Below are 23443 nucleotides of genomic sequence, written 5' to 3'. Positions count from 1 at the left end.
CAATGTAATAACACTTTTTTTTGAAAACACTCACAAAACTACGTATTTTCGAAAAAAAATACTCAACATTTCAGTTTTTACAATATGGGTATCAAACGATGAGGACATTTTCATAAATTTCGAATGTAATTACAAAATTTTCTGAAAATACTCAAAATTTTTACAAAATTACATATTTTCGTATACTTACTCAAAATTTCAGTTTTTACAATATAGGTATCAAACCCAATCGTTGATACTTATATTGTAAAAACTGAAATTTTGAGTGAATGTTGTTATTACATTCGAAATGTATGAAAAAATCCCGATCGTTTGAAACCCACATTTTGAGTATTTTTTTCCGAAAATACGTAGTTTTGTGAAAATTTTGAGTGTATACATACATTTCGAATGTGGTAACAAATATGTTTTAACTACATTCAAAATGTATGAATAAATCCCGATCATTTGATACCCATATTGTTAAAACTGAAATTTTGAGTATTTTTTTTCGAAAATACGTAGTTTTGTGAAAATTTTGAGTGTTTTCAAAAAATGATTTTTCATTCGTAATGTATCCAATCATTTGGTACCCATTTTGCAATAACAATAATTTTGAGTATTTTTTCGAGAAACATTGCATTTCCTAAAAACAGGAAAAATACGTATTTTTATGAAAAAAATTCATGAAATTATTATATTAATGGATAGCTGACATAATCCTGATTTCAAAACATTTTTTTTTTTATTTTTGCATAATTTTTTATACGATTAAAGCCAATGTCTCCCATATAGCCAAAATCTCATAAGCTCTGTGCTTCAGTTAAGCACTGGACCGTGGCGTACAAAACCGAGGCATGTCTGTATATGATTCCATGAATACAAGTTGATTAGTCACGGGTTATATTATTTTATTTTTGACAGTTTGAACTTTGAAACTATAATAAGATCAACCATAACTTTTGTTATGCTTGAAATTATTAAAATTATCAGAATTTAACATTTCAACGCACTCATATGTTGTCATTATATGATAAGGCCAACTTAGGAAGCACCACCATTCATACAACCCCACAGAGTGATATTCCGGGGGTTAGTCTACAGGTGAGGAAGATGAGTCGTGTCTTGCTATCAGCTCTAAGAATCGCCATCAGAATCGTTTGAAGACACACGACCACCAGAGCGCCGATGATGATGGTGACGATCATCGTTTTTCCAACCGGCTGCGAATCGAGCTTCCACTTGGGAAGAACATCTCCGGCGAGTATTCTGCTGCGGGCCGTCGAGTGGAAAAGAAGAAAATACTCATCACCGCACTCGGGAGGAGCCGATGGCAGTCAAGTCAAGTGTGGATTGGTGCGGATCGAATGCTGTGCACTAAGTTAGACGGCGAGTGGGACACTTTGGTAGTGATTAGATGATGATTAGTTGACGAAATGAAGAAAGCTGGATCAAATTGGCTGATATCAATGTGTAAGCTGATGTAAGCTGATCGAAGATAGTAAAAGTGTTCAACGATACGTTCCTGTGATACATTCAAATAATACGTTCAAGTTCAAATAAATGTGGATAACAGTGCATTTCGTGTTCAATAATATTAGACTATCAACAAGCTGATCATCCTTCAAGGCAATTGTTCTACTGTTCCTTATAAACCGTTGAAGAAATTTCCTGAGTAAAATGAGCATCAAAATATTTGTAAGTAATCAGTCTAGAATATCAGATTAATAAAAATCAATCAAAAAACACAAAAATGACAACTTAACGAAAAATTTGGAGATTGTTGGGAAGATGTTATACATTCTGTAACATTCGAATCTCTTCGCACTCTTAGGCAAAGTTTTTCTTTGCAAAAGGCACTACAATCTCATGTGGTTTTTAAAAATTGTAAAACAAAATCGTTGAGAATTTCGAAAATGTCCAAACCCAAAAAGCATCATTTTGCCTTCCTTGTTGAGGTAAGGCTTTAGTCCTGCTATAACAATGAACTTTTCACAGAAACCTTGTAGACCCACCACGTACACCTTGCGTCATGGTAATATTACATCTGGGAAGGGGTACATCTTTTATGTCAGAAAAAAGGTGTAATTTTACCTCTGGAAATGTGTAATTTTACCACTTTTCTGGTGTAATAACACTTTTTCAGTCTAAATTGAGGTAAAATTACATCATTTAAGAGGTTATATTCAACCTTCTAAAATTACAGCTTCCATTACATTATTTTTTACTGTGTATAGGACTATTTTACTTTAATATATAAATTATTACCAAATATTTATATTCTAGCATTTTGGCTCAACTCTGGACAGATTAAGATTTGGCGTACAATTTTCAAATTTCTTTTAGACAGTCCCTTACATTTTTCTCTTAAAAAAATAGAAAATATAATGTTTTTTTTTTATCGCTCACGTTCACAAAAAAGGCCCATATGCATTCTCAACAAAATGAGGACATTTATGCGAACAAACGCAGTGCAGAACTTTAGAGTGTTCAAAACATCAAAGATTTAGCATTAGCATTAGCAATTGGAGGACGCCTTACCACCGGAAGGTTCCACAACGCTTATCCCACTGTTTCGTGTGGTTGTATTAGACCTTCATCGGGATTAATAATAAAACACGGATTAGTAATAAAACACCATGTCTTCATCTTATGACGAGGGTGCAAAACTACCCCGGGCATAAGGGAATGTTAGTAAACACCTTTCTAGAGTGTTCAAAACTTCGAAGATAATCTCAAAATTTGTGCTCAAAAGTGTCGTAAGATCCAAAAATCGATTTGTTGACAATTTGGCTCAATTCTGAGGGCAGATTCAGATTCAGCGGCAAAATTACATGGACAATCATATAATTCAGGCTTGCCCGCGGGCCGGATCCGGCCCTTGAGGCCATTTCATCTGGCCCGCGATGGCATTTTGAAAATAGTTCTAAGACCGGCCCTAAAGGCTGTTCATGAAATACTCAATAGAGCAATTCCAGCTCAAAACAGGAATTTTGTAGATACTTTTTTCTCGACCCTCTCCGATTTCAATGAAACTTTGTAGACATGTTATCCTAGGCATATATAAGCCATTTTTGTGTATATGGAGCCAGTAACACTCGATAATGACATTTGAGAAGGGCGTACGTGTTTTCAATATTTTTGTATTTCGTAATTTAAATATTGCTGTATCTCGAAGCCGTTGCATCGTATCAAAAAGTGGTCAAAGACAAATTTCTAGGAAATTTGACGGGCTTTCTGAAAAAAAATGCAGTGAAAGAAAAAAACACTCCACTTTTATAAGATTTTTTGATTTTTATGTTTAAAAGTCAAATTTGAAGGTGAGCCCACGATTTTTTTTTCGCTCAAAATTTTTATGAAAATAGCCTAAGATGTTACAAAAAGACTCACGAAAAATGCAGGATGGAGCAACTGACCTGAAAAAATACAAAAAATCATTTACTGAAACTGTTTTTTTTTGAAAAGTGCCCTAAACGTCAAAATTTCAAAAGCCAAATACGGGAATCGATTCTCCAGACAATTTTACATAAAAGTCTCCATATTGACCATTGTCCTAAGTCCAATCCTTGTGAAGTTACAGCGGTTTTAAAAATAAAAATGTTGAAAAAATACGTTTTTTGATAGTTTTTGGCAATTTCTATATGACAGACTTGATTTTTCAGTTTCGAAAATATTTAAAAAATAATTAAATAATTAAAATTTTATATTTCAATATTTATTTAAATAAATATTTTTACCCAAAAGCTCGTCCAATTTCCCATAAGTTTGTCTTTGAGCAAATTTCAATTGGATGTATGGGCTTACAGATATAAGCTAATTACATTTATCATAACTGAAAACATAATATTTTTTCAGTGCAGTAAAGTAACCTGGATAATAAATTAGCTTATATCTGTAAGCCCATACATCCAATTGAAATGTGGTCAAAGACAAACTTATGGGAAATTGGACGAGCGTTCCGGTAAAAATATTTTCGAGACTGAAAAATCAAGTCTGTCATATAGAAATTGCCAAAAACCATCAAAGAATCTATTTTTTCAACATTTTTATTTTTAAAGCCGCTGTAACTTCACAAGGATTGGGCTTAGAATAATGGTCAATTTGGAGACTTTTATGTAAAATTGTCTGGAGAATCGATTCTCGTATTTGGTTTTTGAAAATTTTGACGTTTAGAGCACTTTTTAAAAAAACAGTTTCAGTAAATGATTTTTGTATTTTTTCAGGTGAGTTGCTCCATCTTTCATTTTTCGTGAGTCTTTTTGTTACATCTTAGGCTATTTTCACAAAAATTTTGAGCGAAAAACAATCGTGGGCTCACCTTCAAAACTGATTTTTGAAGGTTTGCTCAGATGCTTTCTATAAATTTGGTCGGAAAAGGCGTAGATTACGAAATACAATTTTGGTGTTTTCGACAAAGTAGCTTGAATTAGCAATCCTAACAACTTTCTATAAGACGAAAAAAATCCCAAAAATATTCCTGAAAAGTTAGATTTTCAAAATCGCCCTAATCGTGGACCCCCTAATTTTCAAACAAACTAAACGTTGCCCCTTTTCATTTGCAACAACTCTTCTCAAAACACCAAAACTTCACCATTTTTCGGAAAATCCATTTTCCACTTAATTTTGCGATCTGGACCACTGTGCAGTGGCCAAATTGCCTAAAACATCGATGTTTTTGAAAATAAAAAGCATTTTACACGTTAAATCTCATTTCAAATTTAAAGACGGGATTCCAGCTTCAAGTACTTCTAATCAGGCTCAATTTTGAAAGTAAACTAAGTTTGCCCACCCATTTTGATGGTACAGTTTGGTTTAAAATAATGCACGCTTTCAGAGTAACTTAAAATATACAGTACTTTATTTCACAGAACCGGAGGAAATCCAGTTTTTTAGTGGACATTTAACAACTAGCCTTTCGTTGTGTGGGATAAACTTGCCATGTGTTTCTCTCCGAATGCTGATTTTGCATATGGGACATTTATTCAAACATGGGAAGTCGATCTCTCACTGTAGCATAAAGTTTTTGTGCTAAAACTCATATCGGCAATGATAGAAATATGGAAATAGATGATATGTTTTCTGTTGTGTGACTGTACTTATCGAAAATTTCAAAATTATGAGCTAAACCATGGTGGCTTAATTCACCCATGGTTCCTGATTCCTCCAGACGACAGTACACATTTTCTGCAATCTGAAGCATCAATTAGAACCAATCAGTTAATTAGACCCTGAAATCATAATCCTTGTGTCAACCAGCACAATCTCTTATTCCACACTTACAAGAATTGTAGCTTCATTAGTTAACAACATGTTTGCCAAATCTATTGAATTATCGTGAAGAAACCCATAGCCATGTCGCCGTCATCGTGCTATCTAGTCTAGACAACTTGCAGCTCTGAATCAAATCACAATTTGCATGAAGTTGTACAAGATGGTTTCCTTAGCTCAATTTAGCTCAAATTACTCGTTCGTCATGATAGTACGTCCACGACGATGTTAAATCTCCTTGGTGTAATTTTTACATCCAACCCAGAGCGTGCAAACCGACAAGTTTACCCAAACAATTAACACCCGCTTAAAGAAACCCACCGACAATCTGATCTCATCAGATGCATCGCGTGTTCCGCGCCTTTATCACGAAAAGTTGCATGCCCCATTAGGGTGTAATATGGTTGTATGGAAAAAAATAAAGTTGTCCAAATTTAGCGAGCACAGCAATTTTTTGGTTCCTTTTGGGGTCCTAAACAACTCCTTAAAGTTTGGGAACGATTGGTTCAGTCCTCACATTGCGCAAAGCAATTCAATTTTCCATATAAATTTGTATGGGAAAAACCATTTTTTTGGATTTTGATATTTATAAAATCCACGTTTCACGCTGTACTAAAACCGGATTCATATTCGGATGCTCTGGAATGTGCTCTACAACTTTCCCGAAGAGAGTATGGTGCTAGCTTGTCGCTGAAAGAAGATACAGCGTTTTAAAAACTCGTCTAAATCGTGTTTTTTGATCGAAAATCACGTTTTAGACGAGTTTTGAGGACGCTGTGTCTTCTTTCAGCGACAAGCTAGCACCATACTCTCTTCGGGAAAGTTGTAGAGCACATTCCAGAGCATCCGAATATGAATCCGGTTTTAGTACAGCGTGATACGTGGATTTTATAAATATCAAAATCCAAAAAAATGGTTTTTCCCATACAAATTTATATGGAAAATTGAATTGCTTTGCGCAATGTGAGGACTGAACCAATCGTTCTCAAACTTTGGGGAGTTGTTTAGGACCCCAAAAGGAACTGAAAAATTGCTGTGCTGGAAAATCGATTTTCATATTACACCCTAATGCCCCATGCATGTTCAATAAGTTACTCGTTGCATATCTTAAATCAACGATCAATGCTTGTTTGCGGTGTCATCTTAGGGTTTTTAGAATGGCCACTGGAGAGAACGAAACATAGTGACATTTTAGGAAGCCTGTTGTCATTGCACTATCGGCTCCTTTAATGTCAAGTGACTAAAAAGAGATGCCGAGATGAGCTTTGCTTGTATCCTGGGAATTTAGGTTAGATGTTCTAAAAGTAGGTATGCATCGATGAAATTTTAAGAATTTTCTTACACGTCACACTTGGTCACACTTGATATTATTTAAATTGCAAGCCCCTTTTATGTTATTTTGTTGAATAAAAGTTAGACAATTGTTTTTGATAAACATACGAGAAAAAATCTGAACATAACTTAAATAACAGTTTGTTTCACTGCTTGTATAACTGACTTATGTAACTATCGTGTTTTGTGCCACAAAAGTGTTAAAACACAGTCAACTTCACTCTTTTCCAACAAAACACAACATAGGAAAAATTCTCACCTATTTGGAGGGTTCCATCCAATTTGCTGATTTACACTGTTTAAACAACTTATTTTGGAACACCTTCGATAGAAACTTGCTTGCTCACTTCCGATTGAGGTATTTATCAATTGATTTCAGTCGAAAACGCTTTTTATGAGCTGTAATTAAACGTCAAAATCCTGATATGACATGATGCTGTTTCTCATCTACATTGTTTTCCTCGACAACAGTTTGTTGAATAAGAATAATATTGCACTGTTTGTTTCACTGCTTATCTAACATTGTCATGTGACGGCATCTTCTGAAAAATGGACGTGGCCAACCATTCTATAAATAACCTTAGGTTTTCTCGCTTTGTTACACAAATGTTATCGGAGAATAGGTTGTATAACTGATATTCAACAAACATATTCATCTTGACATTGCGTGTTGTTAGGTGGTGTAAATTTGTACGTGAGGTATTTAGACTTTCAATAATGTTTATTTATCGAAGATTGCAATAATTTTAATAGTTGACCGATTTTGCCTTCCTCACTGAGGTAAGGCTATAATCCTGCTCTAAAAATGAACTTTTTATTAAAAGCTCAAAGACCCACCTTCATATATACATATCGACTCAGAATCGAAAACTGAACAAATGTCTGTGTATGTGTGTATGTGTGTGTGTGTGTATATGTGTGTGTGTGTATGTATGTATGTGTTCAAAAATCTTGCCAAGTTTTCTCAGCACTGGCTGAACCGATTTTGATCGAACCAGTTGCATTCGACTTGGTTTAGGGTCCCATACATCGCTATTGAATTGATTGAAGTTTCGATAAGTAGTTCAAAAGTTATGTATAAAAATGTGTTTTCACATATATCCGGATCTCAATTATATGCATGTAAACGATGTCCGGATCCATCATCCAACCCATCGTTGGTTAGGTAATCAAGAAACCTTTCCAACCAGTCCACAACATCGAAGATCTGGCAACCCTGTCTCGAGTTATGACCACTTAAGTGATATTTATGTACTTTTTTGAAGCCGGATCTCACTTTAATGTATGTAAACGATGTCCGGAACCATTATCCGACCCATCGTTGGTTAGGTAATCAAGATACCTTTCCAACAAGTCCACAACATCGAAGATCTGGCAACCCTGTCTCGAGTTATGACCACTTAAGTGATATTTATGTACTTTTTTGAAGCCGGATCTCACTTAAATGCATGTAAACGATGTCCGGATCCATCATCCGACCCATCGTTGGTTAGGTAATCAAGAGACCTTTCCAACGAGTCCACAATATTGAAGATCTGGCAACCCTGTCTCGAGTTATGACCACTTAAGTGATATTTATGTACTTTTTTGAAGCCGGATCTCACTTAAATGCATGTAAACGATGTCCGGATCCATCATTCGACCCATCATTGGTTAGGTAATCGAGGGACCTTTCCAAAGAGTTCACATAATTGAAGATCTGGCAACCCTGTCACGAGTTATGACCACTTAAGTGATATTTATGTACTTTTTTGAAGCCGGATCTCACTTAAATGCATGTAAACGATGTCCGGATCCATCATCTAACCCATCGTTGGTTAGGTAATCAAGAAACCTTTCCAACGAGTCCACAATATTGAAGATCTGGCAACCCTGTCTCGAGTTATGACCACTTAAGTGATATTTATGTACTTTTTTGAAGCCGGATCTCACTTAAATGCATGTAAACGATGTCCGGATCCATCATCCGACCCATTGTTGGTTAGGTAATCAAGAGACCTTTCCAACGAGTCCACAATATTGAAGATCTGGCAACCCTGTCACGAGTTATGACCACTTAAGTGATATTTATGTACTTTTTTGAAGCCGGATCTCACTTTAATGTATGTAAACGATGTCCGGAACCATTATCCGACCCATCGTTGGTTAGGTAATCAAGATACCTTTCCAACAAGTCCACAACATCGAAGATCTGGCAACCCTGTCTCGAGTTATGACCACTTAAGTGATATTTATGTACTTTTTTGAAGCCGGATCTCACTTAAATGCATGTAAACGATGTCCGGATCCATCATCCGACCCATCGTTGGTTAGGTAATCAAGAGACCTTTCCAACGAGTCCACAATATTGAAGATCTGGCAACCCTGTCTCGAGTTATGACCACTTAAGTGATATTTATGTACTTTTTTGAAGCCGGATCTCACTTAAATGCATGTAAACGATGTCCGGATCCATCATTCGACCCATCATTGGTTAGGTAATCGAGAGACCTTTCCAAAGAGTCCACATAATTGAAGATCTGGCAACCCTGTCTCGAGTTATGACCACTTAAGTGATATTTATGTACTTTTTTGAAGCCGGATCTCACTTAAATGCATGTAAACGATGTCCGGATCCATCATCCGACCCATCGTTGGTTAGATAATCAAGAGACCTTTCCAACGAGTCCACATAATTGAAAATCTGGCAACCCTGTCTCGATGACAACTTAAGTTATATCTGTGTACTTATTTTTCTGGAGCTAAAAAAATAGCTGAAATATGTGTCCAAACAAATATTACCCATTGTTGGTATAAAGTGAGGAAGGCATCAACCACATAGGTGGATTAAGTTAGTTTTTTATAAAAATATCGCCGGTAAAAGCTACAAAAAATATCAGCTTACGGAATTCATGAAAGAGAAAACAACAAATTAAAATCACACCAATTTTCAATGTTACTCCGTGGTACGGTAATCGAAATGACAGTTGAATCGGTTTGTTATAACAAAGTTACATAATGGTGTTATAAAAACTGACTTGAACCAAACTTATATAACTTTATTTCCAATGACAGCCTTTTCTGGAGTTTAGTTGTATAGCTCACTACAGTATAACAAAGCTGACAGCAGCCTTCTTATTGACGTTTAGGCCAGCTTGTTTACTATGAAGCCTCGTGGAGAGATGTGGAAGCGCGCCTGGACCTGCCGTGGAGATAACAAAAAGTCGTCGAAGTCATCGGATCGAATCTTGGGAAAGACAAAGTTCATCAAAAAAAATGAAAATCTAAAAGTTCTCCATGAAGAGGGTTTCACAAGAATCACAGTTAGAGAGCGCGAAAATATTATTTTATTTTTTTTCATACAATTTCAATTTTTTTTCTAAATAAATCGGGCAGAAACAAGCGTACCAAAATAGTCAGAGATACTATTCATATTGGCTTCGTCGTTGATTGAAATTCTGCTAAGAACTGTTTGTTTACATGTAAGTTGGGTAACGGTTAGACAACTGTTTTCAATCCATCTTTCCTTTTCAGTGCGCGCTTTGATTTGACAGCACAGCCGTTAACCACGCCCCCTTTTTTTCGTTGAATCTCTTGTTAGCTAGCACAGTGTTGTCAGATACATTTGTACAACTTACTCTGATAACTTGCATCTTATTCTGGCAAGTTATACAACAGAAAAAAGTGCGCTTTTTCCAATGCACAGGAGTTGTAGAACAAGTTGTGGTAACGAGGCCGTTCGGTTATACAACCAGTTAGGAAATACGTTTATCTGACAAAGTGTGTTGCACTGCTGTTGGGAAATTGAAAGTTCCAAAAATCTTAATTTAAATTGAGCAACAGTCGGCTTTCCTGCGACAGCATTAATTATTGGCATTTTCACACCCTATGCACCGCAACCAGCTGGCAAAAGCTAGTACCTACCTTCTGTCAGGTATTATCTTCCCTTCTGTTACTTCCACGCCATCGACGGATTGTCGTAGATCACGCCGTCAACGGGCTTGTTGTATGCAAAACGACCAATCGAGTAGACCATAAATCCCCCAGCGGCTCTCCGCTAACACCTTTCGGCTTGAAGTTTGCAAATCTTCGCTACGAATGAATAATAATTCAATTGCATCGTTACTTTCAACATTTATTTCTATTTACGGCTTCCTAATCGATCAGATAACTCACCTCGCCGGTACTGCCTCTTGCTGTGCAGTCAATGTTGCCGTTGAACAGGCCGTCCTTAGGAAAGCTGTTAATCGCTAATTAATTACACCCGAGGGTGAATAATATTTGTCACGTTCGATATTAAATCCCGTACGTTGATTCAATTTGGATCCCGGAATTATGACACCAAATAATCAATATTTATTTGAAAAATTATCCAATCAATAAAGTTGTTTGCAAACACTGACCATTTAATCAGCTACTGATCCCTAATGCCTGCATCGACCACGTGGTCCCGTAAGCAATACAACTTTGTCGACGTTCCAAAGCCACCGCCAGAAGTGTGTTGTGTACCAATAGAACCTTATCAAAGCATGCAAACAGCGCACTCTACTCACTCAACAATGCTAATTCCGTGATTTTCAATTTATTTGCACATTTGCCGTGTTTGGCTACGATGCGATGCGATATTTTTTTTTTCGCTGCTCTCTGAACATCTTCTATCGTTGACGGTGGCTATGCAAACATAGAACTTGCTACCGATTTGGCCTCACCGGGCAAAGGCTTGGCCGTATGGCTGTCATCCCGGATGTCGCTTTATAGCAGCGGTGAACCCTGAAGCTGTCACCGGTACGATACTAGCTAGCCGCATCTTCTTCTTTTTTGCAAGTGCAAATTGACATTAATGCATAATACGGGAATGTGCGATTTTGACACCTTCGGGTATCGGCGTGATACGGTGGGAGCGCTGAACACGATGCATGCTAATGAGGTATTTTGGGATGTTTTTTTTATGCAAGAATTCAGCTGTTTGAAAAGATAAACAAACTTTAACTTGGACAAATTTCCTCATTCAAAAAAATATTAAACAGCGTCTATCTTTATGTATTTCATTTCACGTCATATTTTTTATCTATTCAACCTGTACATCTTACCATTTTCCTAGATAATCCGTTGAAGTTTGATGCTGCTGGGACAGCCATGGTGTCGACACCCATTTGATCATTTGAAATATATTGTATTTCGGTCTCGTGGCGCAGGGGTAGCGGCTTCGGCTGCCGATCCCGATGATGCTATGAGACGCGGGTTCGATTCCCGCCTTATCCACTGAGCTTCTATCGGATGGTGAAGTAAAACGTCGGTCCCGGTTTCTCCTGTCTCGTCAGAGGCGCTGGAGCAGAAATCCCACGTTAGAGGAAGGCCATGCCCCGGGGGGCGTAGTGCCGATAGTTTCGTTTTGTATTTCAATAAAAAAAACGTATTTTGAAAACTTCTTCAAACATCGTATTTGTAAATAAATGAATATTACTTTATTTGTCTAAAGAAAAATATTATGACGTAATATTTTATAATATTTACATGTTCAAAACCGTAATTGTCAATGGTAATTCTTTATTTAGGGCCCAGAAAAAAATAAATTACAATTAAAATTATGCACGGAAGGAATGTGAAAGGTTTCTACAAACATCATGTAGAAAACCATATTGGATTGATGCATTCTGAATCAAGATTTTAATATTTTCCTGAAACAATAATGGCAGATAAATGACCTACCGGGAATGATACCTTCCACAGGTAGTTTGAGCAGATTTTTCTTTGTTTTGTCTAGAGACCGTATCGAAGTGCTCCAATTTGGATGAAACTTTCAGCGTTTGTTTGTCTATACATGAGATGAACTCATGCCTAATTTGTGCCGAGTCCACTACGACAAATGGGAGTTGGTAAAAATAGGCATTGAAGTTTGAGGTACAAAAAACATCGAAAATATGTAAATTTGCACGCATTTTAGTATAACTTGATGTTATCCATTTCAATTTATTTTAAAAAATTTCGTTGTCATGCTCTCTTGTTGCACGTACATTTTGTGCCAAATTTTGTTTCAATGTTTTAATGTGTACCTTCATAGATCCATCAAATTCGATTTCAAATCAATAAAAACCGAAAAAACTCAGTGCATTATTTTCACTCTTTATATGAAAGAGGTTTCAATCTTGTAGTGCTTTCTTGACACACATTTAAAAAAAAAGCTGTAAGTGCGACAGTTGGCGAATGGGATATCAGGTCATAGCGCGTTTGACACACGTAATTATAACTCGGGACTCCGGCAAACAAATTCAACAACATTTTGGGACAATGCACAGAACGATCAGCTTATCAAAACGTTCATTCAAGGTCAAACATTTAAACGCGTTTTTATCGGACCATTAAAAAGCGACGTGTGACAAGATGTGCAACGTCGAAATAGCATTTTTTCCAAATAAATCAACAACACCATTATGTCAAACTGATGTGTAATTTTCCGAGAGTTCCAAACTTGTCAAAATTGAATCCAAAAAGTGCCGTTTTGTTCGTCTACAGGGCAAAAGTTAACGGTGTAAAAAGTTTGTTATAGAAAATTCGTAAAACTATGCGAAAAACAACGATTGGCCAAAAAGTTAAAACCGTATGGAGAAAAATCATTCGGCCCTGCTTAAATATTTTTGAAAAATTCAGAGAGGTCCCTTCATGCTTCCCCACGAGTTGAGCCAGGAGAGTATTTTTCAGGGCTGTGGAGTCGGAGTCGGAGTCGGAGCCGGAGTCGGTGGAGTCGGGTCTTTTTGGGGACCTGGAGTCGCAGTCGGAGTCATCATAACTCGAACAGCTGGAGTCGGAGTCGAAGTCGGAGCCGAAAATTTCTGATAACCCGGAGTTGGAGTCGGAGTCGGAGTTATCCTCAATTTATCAAAAATTTTGTTTATTTTATTTTTCAGTATTTGCTATAAACAGCATAATTTACAAAACTTCTTATACTTTTAATTGTTTTTATAGTCGCATGCGCTGCGTTTTTTGTTTTTTTTATACAATTCTAACTTTTTTCATATATTTTGATGGAGGTGCGCCATACATAAAGCTACATTTTAGGTGAAGATTCAAGATGTATCGTGCGCCTCCTTTTAAATATATAGAAAATTTTAAAATTAAAATAAATCCAAAATTCCAATGTAAAATATTTTCTAGGTCACGGAAATTTCAAAAGACGTCCATTCCGGAAGATATATATTTAAATACATTGATTTGTAATAATAATCGTTTTCAGGCATTGCGTGATGTCCATGCACGTCTTTAAAAAATCAATGGATCATTAAAAAATAGTTGCATTTAAAATTGTTATTTAAAAATAACAAGGTGACTACCAAGTCACTGTGCTTCTTATAAATGCCACCCTAAAAGTGAGCAAATTGAATTTCTATGTTAAATCGATCGTTAAGGCCAGCTTCCTTTAAATGATCATTCAATAAACAAACAATTTAATATTTTAGCTTTTAATAAATTTATTGAAAATTTGAGGTTAAGTTAATAAGTTAACTTATCAAACTGTTTTTCTGAAAATGCCTTTAAAACTGAAGATATTTTTTGATTTCTGTTTGAATAACGTACAAAATTTGTAAAACTTCCGTTTCTTCACATAGAGAGTTTTTAAATAATCCTATTTATCAATGTTTTCGAAATAAAAGTTAAATAACTTTTGAAACATTTAAAAATATGTGGAGTCGGAGTCGGAGCCACCCTTTTTATGAAAGCTGGAGTCGGAGTTGGAGTCGGCTAGAGTTGGTAGGCCGGAGTTGGTAGGCCGGAGTTGGAGTCGGAGTCGGTTGGAGCTGAAAGCTGGTAATTTTGTGTAGGTCACTGCTATCATTGATATGGAAGATATGGTATCTGAATTTCTTAATTTAGTAGATGTTTGTAAAAATTTTTTTTCTGCCTTCAGTACTCGTTTCAGAATTTTAATAATAATTAAATGAAACTAATAATAATAAATATTCAGTTAGCAACTGCTTTAGTATAAATCAATGGTTTTACTCCAATGGTGTAAAGTTTATTGTACAGATGATTCATGATCTTTATGTTAACAATGATTCGTGAATTGTGATGTTTATAAGCTCGGACGTTCAAACAACAACACATTCATCATTTATTGAATCCTCGCCATTTGAAAAGGTTGTAAAGTTGGCCTCAGCTCAACAATCCTTGTATATAACAATCAATAAAATTAAGTTACTAATAAAGCTAATATCGACTTCCTCCATTTCGACCTTTGACCACAAAAAAGTACCGCTCGCTCAATTCTCACAACATAACATGATCAAAAATCAATTGACAGCCAACACACTTGCACGTCAATCCGCATGATAAAGTTTCGACCTGTGATTCAATGGAGTTGCGCCAGCAATATATTTCAGCCCTTTCCGGCCCAGCAACATCACCATCAACATCATCATCGTCGGAGGGCTTCCGACAGCACGAATGTCACCATCGGCACTTCATTTGTTGTAACTACCTTGCGTTGATCTTATCTCGACCGTCCGCTACCAGCGTAGACATAATAAATGTGGGGGGAGCTCCCCTCTACATTTGGCACTTCTTCACGGTTTAGTTTTACGACTTGTTAAAGCCCGATAGGACACACAATAAAATAGATCACCAAATGGGGGCTGATAATTTAACGGCCGTACGAGCTATAAATTCGCTTTACGAGATCATTTGAAACGCAAATTGAATTAGGATTGAGCGCCGAAATATGTCTCTATTAGAGTTGATGATATGCTTTGATCCATAAACAGCTCTGATTTTAATTTTTTTTTCGGGACGAGGTGTGAGAAAATAAGAAGACAAAATTATCGAAATCGGTTCAAGCTCGTGTTTGCGATCGAACACGACCAAAATTTGCATAAATGCTATCAGCATACATTAGCATACGTTTTTGACGCACTACGATTTGTTGACCATGGGGGAAGGCACGCTTATCAAACGATGGTTGTGTCTATTAGTTAGCTGATAGCCACGCGTTAAGTGATCATGATAGTGCGAAGTTGCGTAACAAGTTGCTAGAAAGACGTAGATTAATCAAAACGCAATCGCAGAGCATCGCACAAGGGTACGAATGACTCATACCAGCTGTTGTTGTTTTCAAAATATCTTTGATGGAATTTGAAGATGATTTCCATCAAAATTTGTTCAGTATAACAATTGGCTGGGAATTTTAAAAAAAACTTAGTGAATTAAAGCGTGTTCAGGGACCCCAAGTACACACTACACATACCATTACGAAACTGAAGCATTTGCTGAATTTGATCATGTAAATTTGGGCAACGTTTTTTTCCTTTTCAAACATTGTGTCATTTCTTTGCAAATCTTTTCAATTTCGATCAAAAATCGCCACAAAATGCTTTTTTCAGGCTAAACTTTTACGACTTTGGAATGGAAATATAATAGAGCTTTTATCCCATCGAACCTACTGCTGTTAACACTAACCCCACCCACAACCACGTCAAAATAGCGCCAGTCATTCTGAGCTGGTGGATGACATTTGCATATCAGTAATCCCACCCAGTCTCAGTGTGGTCACGCCAGGTCTCACCATAATCTGCAGAAGTGCATCAATAAAATACTGATTGACATTTTTATGGAGCAGCGCATCATCGTTCTTTGACGTTTGCACAGACAGACAGACAGGTTGGTGAAAAACAAAAACAAACCCCCAATGCAGACTTAACCCTCTGCTGAGTGAATTTAATCACTCGAATGGCTTTTGAAACTACAATGAAAATCATAAAGAAAACATTAAACTGTCTTGACGCTTGTTGCTTTTTGACGTTCCAAGAAAAACGCGTTTCAATGTTTGAAGTTGAATAAACAAAAAAAAAGCATGCGATGAGAACAATAACAAAAACTTTTTGTATGATTGATTATTCTGTGTATTGTGTCGATTTTTAGTCGTTGGTTGCCGGAGTCCCGAATTATAATTATGTTTACAGTAGTCGGGCAGGGCAAGTACATGTGTCAAATGCGTTCTGACCTTAAATTTTTTTAGCCAATTGTCACACTTACAGCAATTTTCAGATTGTGTTAAGATAGCACACAAGTGCTCGACAAAATTGAAACTTTTTTCATATGGAAATTAATGAAAATGCATGGAGTTTTTTTTTCGGTTTTTATTGAATATGTTTGAAATCGAATATTGAGGATCTGTGAAGATCAAAAGGTGAGGCAGTGAGATCTGCAAAAATGGCGTTTTTTTACTCAAAAAAGCTTTCTAGGCCTACTGGAAAAAATATGATTAAAACCAAAAATGGCGAACTTCTCGTCACAGTGTCCTGATGCAAACAATGATCGAGCTCGAGCTGTCACAGCCCTGCGAAGTACAGTATGTAAAAAAAGAATTTACACCCCTTGGGCACTATGCACATTTTGTGATGAAACATGTAAACAATTTTAAGTTTGACAGAAACCTAGTACTGAGCAATTTTCTGAGATTTCGGTCATTCGATTTTTTTTTGTATTTTTTAATCCAGCTGAAACTTTTTTGGTGCCTTTGGTATGCCCAAAGAAGCCATTTTGCATCATTGGTTTGTCCATATAATTTTCCATACAAATTTGGCAGCTGTCCATACAAAAATGATATGTAATTTTCAAAAATCTGTATCTTTTGAAGGAATTTTTTGATCGATTTGGTGTCTTCGGCAAAGTTGTAGGTATGGATATGGACTACACTGAAAAAAAATGATACACGGTAAAAAAAATTTGGTGATTTTTTGTTTAACTTTTTGTCACTAAAACTTGATTTGCAAAAAAAAACACTATTTTTATTTTTTTTTTACTTTTTGATATGTTTCAGAGGAAATAAAATGCCATCTTTTCAGAAATTTCCAGAATGGGCAAAAAATCTTTGACGGAGTTATGATTTTTGAATCAATGCTTATTTTTTCAAAAAATCGAAATATCGGTCGCAAAATCGAATTTGCAATCAAAAAGTACTTTAGTGAATTTTTGATAAAGTGCACCGTTTTCAAGTTATAACCATTTTTAGGTAACTATTTTGAAAATAGTCGCAGTTTTTCATTTTTTAAAAATAGTGCCCATGTTTGCCCACTTTTGAGAAAAATATTTTTGAAAAGCTGAGAATATTCTTTATATTTTGCTTTTTCGGACTTTGTTGATACGACCCTTAGTTGCTGAGATATTGCCATGCAAAGGTTAAAAAACAGGAAAATTGATGTTTTCTAAGTCTCACCCAAACAACCCACCATTTTCTAATGTCGATATCTCAGCAACTATAGGTCCGATTTACAATGTTAAAACATGAAAGATTCGTGAAATTTTCCGAACTTTTCGAAAAAAATATTTTCAAAAATTTAAAATCAAGACTAACATTTCAAATGTTTGGCCCGTTTGAAATGTTAGTCTTGATTTTAAATTTTTGAAAATATTTTTTTCGAAAAGTTCGGAAAATTTTACGAATGTTTTATGTTTTAACATTGTAAATCGGACCTATAGTTGCTGAGATATCGACATTAGAAAATGGTGGGTTGTTTGGGTGAGACTTAGAAAACATCAATTTTCCTGTTTTTTAACCTTTGCATGGCAATAACTCAGCAACTAAGGGTCGTATCAACAAAGTCCGAAAAAGCAAAATACAGAAAATTTTCTCAGCTTTTTAAAAATATTTTTCTCAAAAGTTGGCAAACATGGGCACTATTTTTAAAAAATGAAAAACTGCGACTTTTTCAAAAAAGTTACCTATAAATGGCTATAACTTGAAAACGGTGCACTTTATCAAAAATTCACTAAAGTACTTTTTGATTGCAAATTCGATTTTACATCGAAAAATGAAGTTGAAAAATTTTTGCGACCGATATTTCGAATTTTTGAAAAAATCTGTATTGATTCAAAAAATCATAACTCGGTCAAAGACTTTTTGCCCATTCTGGAAATTTCTGAAAAGATGGCATTTTATGTCCTCTAAAACAAATCAAAAAATAAAAATAGTGTTTTTTTTGCAAATCAAGTTTTAGTGACAAAAAGTTAAATAAAAAATCACCAAATTTTTTTTACCGTTTATCATTTTTTTCAGTGTAGTCCATATACACCTACAACTTTGTCCAAGACACCAAATCGATCAAAAAATTCCTTCAAAAGATACAGATTTTTGAATTTTCACATATCTTTTTTGTATGGACAGCTGCCAAATTTGTATTGAAAATTATATGGACAAACCAATGATGCAAAATGGCTTCTTTGGGCATACCGAAAGCACCAAAAAAGTTTCAGCCGGATAAAAAAATACAAAAATTAAAATTAAAGAAAAAGACCGATTCCGTAGAGAACTGCTCTACTTCGTTTTGTTCAGGAACTCATGCCGAACATTTTGCTACAAAAAACTCATGAAATGATGATTTCTATAAAAAAAATTCTATAACAAATACTATTACAAAAATCAACAAAGGCGCTAAAAAAGTTTGTAAACCTTTCAAAAAAATAACATAAATAAAGGTATTACATCCAGTCTCCCAACTTCAAAAAGGCATCCTTGACTGATTAAAAAAATAATTTGGATTGAATAAAAAGTTTACTAACTACTTAGTATAAATAACTTTGGAAACTTTACATACAACTTATCTAAAATTAATTTTGAAAACTTTTAATTTAATATATTTTAATATATTAGCCTAGAATTGCTTATAACCATTTTGGAGTGGGTATAACACCGTTTTGGGGGTCTTTGTATCGATAGAATAGATTTTTCGTTGGAATTTCGTACCAATCCGGAATGTTGGCTGACATATCGGGCGGTCAGTCAAAAACCCAGCTAGAAATCACCTGACAAAAAAACTTTTGCTAGAAAGAGATAGGAAATCTGATGCCAACAAACGTCCAGCTGCCATATAAACATACTTTGAATGTGTTAGTAAATTTCTGACTAGGAAGAGCCTAAAAAAAAGTTCTCCGATCGGGCTCAAATTTTTTCTGCGGGTTCCTTGGCCAAAATAATTGAACTCGTATTTTATTGTTTGGCCATTAGGGTGACCCACATCGTGCTACGGTGTTTCAAAAAATGGCTATTTTCGTAATTTTTCGCAAAAACCACTTTTTTCAAAAAATCATATCTCCGCGTCATTTCATCCGATTTTAGCTGTCTTAGACGGAAGAATGGTGATGAGTTTGGCTATTTGGGAAAAATAGTAAAAAGATTCTAAAATCTAGCTTAACTATTGAAAAAGTCGTATGAAAACTAAAAATGGCGTTTTGACCGTGTCTGGACCAAAGAGCCTATGGCTGAAAATATTTTTATCGGATTCCTCGGAGAATTTCACATAACTTTAAAAAAAAATTGGCGATGTCGAACCGTACGTTTTTTTTCATAAAATTTTTTTTATTAGGTCCTTTTCGGTACTGGGACCTGGTAAGGACCGAGTCGGCTTTAGTAATTACATTTGACTTAATAATTACAGAGGATCTTGTGTGTAAATGTTAGTGGGAGGGGAGCCGATTACCCGCGGCCTACTCGGGGTTAGTAGGGAAGGGATTGATGTTAAAGACAAGGCGTGGGAAGGGAAGGGGGATTGAGTAGGGGTCTTGGTTGGCTCTGCTGGCCTTTGCTTTTGTCCTCAGCCGCAACTCGGTGTCCAGCTGCTGAGGCGTTCTTGCTTTGCTTTCGGTGCAAACCAGAAACGACGGCTTTGTGTGAAGGGAACCGTACGTTTCCGAGATATGATTTTTTGAAAATAAAAACTGAGTTTTTCGACGCGCCACGCACAACAACAGAAAAATGACGAAATCGGCAAAAAATCACATTTTTTCACTAAAACTGCGATAACTTCAAAATTTCAGCGGTGACCTATACATGTTAGGGTACCAAAAGTTGCGCATTTTTTTCAGAATTTCGGGCATGCATTTTTTTATATTTTTTTGATTAAGCTAAGACATTGTGGGGCCTTCCCTATGACCAAAGTAACATTTCTGGAGTTTTTTTTTTTGAAAAGGACCAATATTCCAGTTTTTGCTTTTTGGATGTTTTTTTAACACCCCTGACTCAAGGCGGTTTCAAAAACACCCAAAAAGCAAAAATTAGAAATTTGGTTTATTGGTCCTTTTCAAAAAAAAAACTCCAGATTTGTTCGTCCCTACCTTACAAAAAAGGAACTAATTATTTGCAAATCTGTAGTGTGAGAACATTTTTTTTTATCAAGACACCGAGGTCTTCGACAAATTTAAAAATATAAGCACAATTTTCGAAATCAGTTCAATCTGAAAAAAAAAATATTTTCAAATTTCACTGTTCAACACAAAATCCGTTTTTCGTCAAAACACAATTTTCGAAAAAATATTTTTAGATTTGTTTTAGAGTAGTAAGCAATATAAATTTCAAGCTATGTCTCAGCAAAAGGAACAATATTTGGACTTTTTTTATTTTTCCATATTTGATTCTCTTAAATATTTTTTCAGTAAAAATAATAAGCATAGTCCATAAGAATGGTAATATATTAAATGAAAATCATGCCTTCATATTTAAAAATTTGTTCATGAAAACAAAGATTGTTAAACTCAGGGTTAAGCAAACCCGTTTCCCAAATGACAAACATTCTCAACAGCTATAAAAATTCTTACTTTAGAATCACTTTTTCCCGCGCATATTCCAACGGACCGTGCCATCCCGTCTGGCCGAGAGTAAATTTCAAATCTCCTCGACTGACACTCCCTCTTCCCACCGCAGATTGTCGTCCTGCTCCTGTCCCTGGTCAAGGCAGCGTCCAAGTATTACGACGGTCCGATCCGGCCGTACGAGTTTGGGTTCAACATCGAAGGTCACCAGCACCGCAAGGAATCGAAAGGTAAGGCCGAACCCAGTTTTTTTTTCTTTCGCACAGAAAATCGGACGGGGAAATGTAAATAACCCCGATCGGGAAGGTGACATCACCCGGTGTGGGGCGAAGAATTTGATGGTGTTTACAAACAAACGCTGGAAGCTCGCTCGAGTGTTATCAAATTTCGTACTATTTATAGCGAGCTGGGTAGGGTTACCATAGCATTCAAGGCAGTTTTACCATTTTTTTAATGAAAAATGATATGTTTATATCGCTATTTTATTCCTGAGAATGTTCTTTAAACATGATTATTTTATTTTAATTTATCACTTTGGGTACAGAAGCAATTCATGTCAATTATAACAAATGCTTTTACATTTTTTTTACATTAAAAATACGGTTTCCTTCTCTTTTCTGCCAGTTTAATTTTTTTATAACAAACAAAATCAGAGACAGTTCTCTAGCATGCGTTGCATTATTAAATTCCAAAATTCACATTAATAAATTAAAGATGATGAACTACTCTAAATTTCTTTTTTTTCTGTAAGGTGATCCGATCGCATTCTTTACTTTCAAAAGTTGGGGTGTGGAAAGATGATTTTTTTCAGAATGACGACGATGAATGTTCGCTCCTAAACTATGGGATTAGATAGGTATCGAATAACATTTGAGCAACTATCCAAACCAGATTTATATCCACTTTGTACCAGATTTGGCCAATCTCCTTTGTTAGAACGATCATCGTCTTCGATCAACAATATGTCAGACACTGTGGAGACATCATCCCCAACCACTTTGAAGCTGATTTAATTCAATCGATTTTCTTCTCGCAGACAAAAATGGCATCGTTATGGGCGAGTTCGGCTTCATCACCGCCGACAACGTGTACCACGTGACAGTGTACGCCACGGACGAGAATGGCAACTTCAAAATTGTCAGCATGAAGAACTACAAACTGGGACCGACGGCACCACCGACGACGACGGCCGCAACAACAACAACAACCTCAACGACCCCACAACCGTTCCGAATAATCACCACTGCCAGGTCGATTTCCACGCCGAAACCGTCAGGACTTGCAGCATGCGGTGGCTGCAAGATTCCGGATTTGAGTACTACAACAACAACAACGACTGTTCAACCTGCTACGGAAGTAACTCCTCCTGAAACCAGCACGTTGTACGTCCCTCCATTCAAGATCGTCAACAAAAACGACATTGAAAACGTCCCCGCGAATACCCCAAAACCGGTAACTTCAACTTTCACCACGAACGGCGATCAACCGTCCAAGAACAACGCTGAAGATACACCGCAAAAGCTTGTCAATGGATCACAAAAAGACTCGAAAGCTCCCAGTTCCAAAGAGTCGACAAACGAACAGAAAGCCCCCGCAGGTATGCAACCAAGCGGTGGTAGCAAAGCACCATCCTCCTCCTCCGCCACCAGCTCCACTGGAGCCAACAACAGTGGAGAATCCCCACCGCAGTCCTCCTCACCCCCATCCAAACCAAACACAACTTCATCGACTACACCGGCCAAGTTCGACCACGTCAACACGGCAAACGCGATGATCCAGCACATCCTCAACGGGCTGCTGTACCGGTTCAACTACACCGTCGGGTACCACGGCCACCACGAGCAGGGTGACCGCAAGGGCAACAAGGACGGCGGGTACTTCTCCGTCGGGCGGGACGGCATCCGGCGCGAGGTCACGTACAAGGCGAACGAATTTGGCTACCAGCCGCACATCAAGTTCGAGAAGGTCAGCCCCGAGGAGACCCCGCGGGAGGAAACGGAAAAGAAGGCCGGCTTGAAGGGCTTCGACTTTAAGTGGTTCTGGGGTGGCGAGTAGGGCGGGGGTTGCAGGTGGTTTAGGACATCCTAGTGGGTGTGGGTGAATCGTGTGATCTTGATGTGAAGAGGATGTGTTTAGAGTGTAAGGTGCAAGTATTATTTTTTCAGTGCAAATCGAAAATACTCAAGCGTGAAAGTTTCTTTAAAATAAAATGTTAGAAATATCTCGATGTGTAAATAGTCGTATTTATAACAGCGTATTCGACACTACATCCCAATAAAATATAAGAAAGAAAACACTGTATTATTTAGAC

General features: G+C 36.5%; 1 protein-coding gene across 1 annotated transcript; it reads left to right on the top strand.

Annotated features, from left to right (window-relative positions):
- The first annotated feature begins 1236 nt into the window (after positions 1-1236).
- LOC120418901 (protein lethal(3)malignant blood neoplasm 1) lies at positions 1237-23432 on the top strand. Its single transcript, XM_039581431.2, has 3 exons — positions 1237-1677; positions 21245-21362; positions 22169-23432. The coding sequence occupies exons 1-3, from the start codon at positions 1660-1662 to the stop codon at positions 23185-23187; spliced, it is 1155 nt and encodes a 384-aa protein (XP_039437365.1). The 5' UTR covers positions 1237-1659; the 3' UTR covers positions 23188-23432.
- Positions 23433-23443: the final 11 nt, after the last annotated feature.

This window comes from Culex pipiens, chromosome 3 (assembly GCF_016801865.2).
Source record: "Culex pipiens pallens isolate TS chromosome 3, TS_CPP_V2, whole genome shotgun sequence".
Taxonomy (NCBI): domain Eukaryota; kingdom Metazoa; phylum Arthropoda; class Insecta; order Diptera; family Culicidae; genus Culex; species Culex pipiens.
The sequence above is the reverse complement of the archived record's forward strand: the minus strand, read 5'-3'. Positions and strand labels throughout refer to the sequence as shown.